The sequence below is a fragment of the Podarcis melisellensis genome (assembly GCF_964234715.1).
Source record: "Podarcis melisellensis genome assembly, chromosome: 9".
NCBI classification, from domain to species: Eukaryota; Metazoa; Chordata; class Lepidosauria; order Squamata; family Lacertidae; genus Podarcis; species Podarcis melisellensis.
Window position 1 is genome coordinate 10,651,585 of NC_138541.1, and position 6,000 is coordinate 10,657,584.

General features: G+C 43.0%; 1 protein-coding gene across 3 annotated transcripts in view; it reads right to left on the reverse strand.

Annotated features, from left to right (window-relative positions):
- Positions 1–6,000, reverse strand: part of CNOT6L (CCR4-NOT transcription complex subunit 6 like) — a 37,755-nt gene that overhangs the window by 12,558 nt on the left and 19,197 nt on the right. For all 3 annotated transcript variants that reach the window (XM_081925027.1, XM_081925028.1, XM_081925026.1), the window contains exons 2-4: positions 2,148–2,269; positions 810–996; positions 88–173 (exon numbers count right to left, since the gene is read on the reverse strand). In XM_081925027.1, coding sequence (XP_081781153.1) covers positions 88–173; positions 810–996; positions 2,148–2,259 — 385 coding nt within the window. In that variant the 5' untranslated portion in view covers positions 2,260–2,269. The remainder of the gene's footprint in view (positions 1–87; positions 174–809; positions 997–2,147; positions 2,270–6,000) is intronic.

Genomic DNA, 6,000 nt, shown 5'->3' on the forward strand with positions numbered 1-6,000 from the left:
TGAAAAGACGGAACAAGGAATTGATAAAGGAATGAAAGGATAGAGAACAAGGTATCATGGACATGTATGGTTTAATATTTCAGTTACCTTTCAAACCTAGTGTTTGCAGCTGGAATAGCCGTCCAAGTTCATAAGGCAAAACTCGTAACAAATTGTTGTTTAAAAGCAATTCCCTAAAGACAGAAGAAACACATTAGCAGGGTCAATTTTAAAAGAATTCACATATTGTATGTTCTGTTTATCTTGCAAAATGCCAACTTTTGTTTTGATATTCCTTTGAGTGGCTCCACTGCTGAAGGGGAAATATGTGTGCATTAATACACACATTAATGACCACAAATAAATTAGCTCTACAGTGGTTAAGTATCTGCAGTTTGGTGTTCTGGAACAGCCCGCCAAGCCAGGTGCCCTCCAGAGGCTTTGAACCATCACCTCTGAGAGAGGTGAAGATTGGTGTAATTATGAAAGGTAGCCTAATGACATAACCACGTTAGGAGAAATGTGAGGGTGTTGCTGCTGCTGCTGTGTTCTCTTCTCTCCCCCTGTAATGTGTAGTAAAATGTAACGCTGACATCCTAGCATTGTTCATTTCCTCACCCCCCTCCATCATCATTGGCATCATGTGGGCAAGGTACAGTATGAGCCACCAGAACTTGAGTATCATACCATGTAGTGTCACCCAGTACAGAAACTGTGTACATCAACAGGGAAGTTAAACCGCAACATCAATTTAACAGCTGGACCAAAGCTAAAGTTGCAGCCTAAAACCTTTCTGTAATTATTTTGCAAGAGGCAGTGAAACTCCTCACCTGAGAGATACCATGTTTCCTAGTTCTGCTGGTAAACTTCTGAGTTTGTTGGATGAGAGATCCAAGTAAACCAGATTATGAAGCTTGGCAATATCAGGTGGAATGCGAGTCAGATAGTTGTCATTGAGGTGGAGAGCAGTCAAGTGTGTTAGTGACCAAAGAGACGTACTTAAGCTCCGCACTCTGCCTAAAATGAAGAGCACGTGGAGAATGTTAAGCATTCAGGCAGCTGTTTCTACAAGTATACTGATAGTTTTGCAAGAAAAATGTGCTGATTTATCTCTCGTGCCCACCACAAAACATAATAAAATGCAGGATATCTGCTATGACTTTTTGGCAAAAAACTTTTTGGCAGCTAAAAGGGTTTTTTTTGCCAAGGGAAGGGAGAAGAAAGAGGGCTTCCCTCCAATTTGGAAGTGGGAAGGAAACAACTCTGTAGTCACGGATTTTAATTATTAATTAATTAACTAACTACATTTATATGCTGCTGTTCATCAAAAAAAACCATTGGGTACTTTACAACATAACTTAATACATAAGTTAATCCATAACTTAATATCTACACATTATAGAAATCAAAAGTTGCATAAATGCAATTATAATAAAAATACATAATATAATACAGATTCTCATAACAGCAAAAGCATAAAAACGAAGGAAGAGAAAATCAGATGCAGTCTATCTAAAATGGAAATAATGCACAAATATTACATTAATTTGATATCAGATGGGTTGAGTTCTATTATTCCCCATTAACACCCCTCACCTTCATCCCCAACTATAAACAATAACCAACAAGGGTCTAACCCAATCCCTTCTGAATTCATATTAATTAATGATTATTATTTTTTAATGGAGCCATGCAACTTTCAAGTTGCTTGAACTTATTGTAGAAAACTGTACATAAAACCACTTTGAAGGCTCTTTTGGAAATAAGTGATAAATGGAAAACATGTGTTTTTCTGAAATGAACATTAGATGGTTCCCCCCCTCCCCAATTTCAGATCTGAGAGGGGGCAGAACAATAGAAACACACATACTTCTCTGTCCAATCACCTCAGATTCATATCTCTAACTCTTATAGTGCCTTTTCTAAGGCATTTCATAGGGGATGCCCACTTGCATCTTAATAATGTGAATGGTTTCAAGTGCTCAGGCTGCAGGCAAACTGAAACCAGATATCTTGAAGGCAAGATTTTCACACACTGATGAACTTGCCTCTGAGGACCTGCTGATCCATTCACAAGTTTTATCAGGCAGGTGGATAGATACCTGGCCTAAGGCCAGAGAGAACCACCTCCACCTCGCACCTGATAGGCAAATCATTTCATAACTCACCCGAGATTTCCAATTCTGCCCAATGGGACTTCTTCCCATTGGCTACCTCCTCTGCTGACATGATGGTGTAAATTCTGCGAGGATCTGGAGGATCATATTTTTCCTTTGGCATCCCTATTAGTCTGAAAGAGAAACCATATGATTACCACAATGTGCTACCAAAATTTTTCTTATCATTAAATGGCCCACCAGACTGAGAGAGAACCCCAGTGTATAACATGTAAGACAGAAGCCTTGTCTGTTACAAGCATCCCTCCCAGTGAGTAATGAACTAGACATGATGGCAGACACTCTGCATGTTTAAACAGAACTATTCCTGTTATGTATGCAGGGCAGAACTGGGAGAAGAAAACAGGGCAAATACATGAGAAGCACAGAATCCTCCATCCAGTCATGTTTGCTGCTTCAAATTTCTCTCTCTCTTTAAGTACTTTCAGCTGATCTTAGCTCAGATACTAGAAATCACAACAGCTGGACAAAGACTTAAACAGCAAGCACAGGGAATGTTCAACACCCCACACTGGGATTCTGCCATCATTTCAGCAGTTAAATGTTTTAGCCACACGAGGCAGTAAAGGTAAAGGACCCCTGGATGGTTAAGTCCAGTCAAAGGCGACTATGGGGTGCGCCGCTTATCTTGCTTTTCAGGCCGAGGGAGCCGGCGTTTCCCCACAGACAGCTTTCTGTGTCATGTGGCAAGCATGACCAAACCGCTTCTGGCGCAGCAGGACACCGTGGCATGTGTCAGAATGCATGGAAACGCTGTTTACCTTCCCACCACAGTGGTACCTATTTATCTACTTACACTGGTGTGTTTTCGAACTGCTAGGTTGGCTGGGAAAGAACAATGAGAGCTCACCCTGAACTGCCAACCTTCTGATCAGCAAGCCCAAGGGGCTCAGTGGTTTAGACCACAGCGCCTGCAACTGTCATGTCTACTTTGGCCTTTAAGCAAACGCTGGAGAAGAATTGAACTAAGCACACAAACAAGAAAACCCAAGATGAGCAACATGAATTAAAGTGATGAATGTCTCTCCCAAAAAGCTCACAATTCAATCTTTGATGGTTGATAAAATTATTTTTCTGGCCTCAGCATAATATCCCAAGAGAGATACTATTTTTGCAGCAATTTAATGATGATTTCCAGTTTCTCTTCATGAACTAAAAACAATTTTTTTCTGGAAAACTTGTAACTAGGTATTTTTTTCCTAGTCAAAGTGTGCCGTTAACAAAAGTGATCTTGATTAACTTAAACACTCAAACCTTGGAATATATCACACAATTAATTGTTTCTTAGCCTAACGATTATAAAAAGCTAGTGAACTATGCTTTCCTTTAGAGTACTGACCCAACATTTTGTGGACAGAAAAGTTCTTACTTCCTTAATTCAAGTTAGTGAAGAAAAGCACAATTTGGGGGATGATTATGATGATTGACACTGTGGACTATGAGATAAAAGAGTCTGAGTAAGTTGTGTTTAGGGACACGGGTGGCGCTGTGGGTTAAACCACAGAGCCTAGGGCTTGCCGATCAGAAGGTTGGCGGTTCGAATCCCCGTGACGGGGTGAGCGCCCATTGCTCAGTCCCTGCTCCTGCCAACCTAGCAGTTCAAAAGCATGTCGAAGTGCAAGTAGATAAATAGGTACCGCTCTGGCGGGAAGGTAAACGGCATTTCCGTGTGCTGCTCTGGTTCGCCAGAAGCGGCTTAGTCATGCTGGCCACATGACCCGGATGCTGTACGCCGGCTCCCTCGGCCAATAAAGCGAGATGAGCGCCACAACCCCAGAGTCGGTCACGACTAGACCTAATGGTCAGGGGTCCCTTTACTTTAACTTGTGTTTAGGAATTTTGAGATCCAGGATCTTCAACTTCATTTTATAATAGCCAGCAGGCTACACTATAGGGCAGAAGAGGGATCCTCTCCCACCCCAGACCAAGGTATTCAGTGGCCGTAAATCTCACTTCTATTCCACCTTCAAAGAAAGCTGTCCCTGGTCGTCCAGACCTCCCACTTTATCAGTCCTGGCTTTGAACTCTAACCAGTCAGGAGAAAGGGTTGAGGGTCCCATTCCCTTGGAGGAGAATCTGTGCAAGGCCAGATGCTGGCAGTGGGCAGGCCAGACCCCAAAGTGGCTTTTCCCTCTCTGCCACCTTCTCTCACTTTCCCAGTCTTACTCTTCCCCATCACCCAACAGGCTGCTAGGGCAGGGAAAGTTCACTCTCATCAGAGGTGCACCTATTACCTGCAGAAGGCTTTCACCCCCTCCTCCCTCATTTCACCTGTTCTGACTCCCTCCACCATTCCCCCTACACTCAGTTCTATCCACCCACATGTATTTAAGCGCAGAGCCACAGGTTGCCCACCCATAATCTGATGGGAAAGACGAAGAGAACTTGATAGCTCCAAAGCTCTATTTTAACTACCTGACTTGAAATGAACTTGCAGCTAGCTAGTCCCTACAGTGTACAAATCTCCAGGCAAACCCCTAGTCACCCTTCCTGCCCTTAAAAACTGCTGGCTCTTTATGGATAGATGGGAGTCAACAACAGCCCTTTGAATACCTCCACCTTCCACCCTGATTAAAAGAAATCTGTGTTCTGCAAGCTACATGTAACCAAGTATGTTTCTTTTGAAGTACCTCTAATTTCAATGGGACTAATTCCCATGCAAATATCATGATTACTGCCTTAGCCCTAATAGCTGTAAATCAGAGAGAGAGAGAGAGAGAGAAAGAGAGAGAGAGAGGGAAAGAGAGAAATTTAGAAGCAGACCTGCTGGTAGAAATTTTTATGGAAAGTTTCCATTTCACCCTGATGGACTGCTGCAAAAGATGGTGTATCTTTAAAAACAATTTTTTAAAAAATTCCAATTAGCAAAAGATTCATGGATTATTGGTGGTTCTTTCATTGTAACTCGATGTACGCTGCTTTCTTCCAGTGAACAATGCTGTTAGTCCTAGTTCAGAGTACATGTCAGTTTCTGTATGTCCACAAAAAGGTTTGAAGAACTGAATGTACAGCGATCCAGTTTGGCAGAAACATGTTGAAAAGACCTTGCATCCCACGTATGTATCTCAAGAGTTGGCATTTGTGTTTAATGGAGACAAAACAAACCTCCAGGCTACAAATTTCCAAAGGCATCCTTGGAAATACAAGTCGCCAAAAGAATTGCATTCCAGCCTGAAACACAACTGTACTTAGAACAAGCAACCATTTTCTTAAAATAGCTGTTATCGTTCTAAACACATCCATTGTGGAAAGGACAGTGTTTGAGAAAAGGATTTTGAAAGGGCAGCATAGAGTGTTGCCACGCAAAGAGAGGAAAAGCTACAGATGCTGAAATACTCCTTTCACAGAATTATTCAAAGAGACAGGAGCCCCATCTGGGACTGATTATCACAATGTTTTACACTTACTAACGTGGCTGCTTTGAGCTGTAAGTCTCTGCACAATACTCTCAGAAAAAGTGACAAGGGTTTTAAAAACAAACAGACAATCTCCACCGAGTCCCTATACTACCACTCATTCATACAGAGCGGGAGAACGAAGGTGTGACAGGGGCAGGCTGGCCTGTGGTCCCTGAAGTTAGTAGCTGCAGATCTCACATCCAAATAAAAGACTTGAGAGTAGAGGCAAGGCAGAGCCCTACCGCTGCCCCCCAGCCCTCACCTTGCCTGGCCTCTGTCCGGCCCTTCCCCACCCCAAAACGGGTTTTTACTCTGCTTGGTTGCCCCTGGCCCGGCCTCGCTCACTGCCTCCCCACGGCAGGCTGGCTTCCTTTCACCCAATGGAGCTGGAGAGACCCTGGATGAGGAAGGTGAGGAGCCAGCGCCTTTTCCAACCCTCTCTCTTC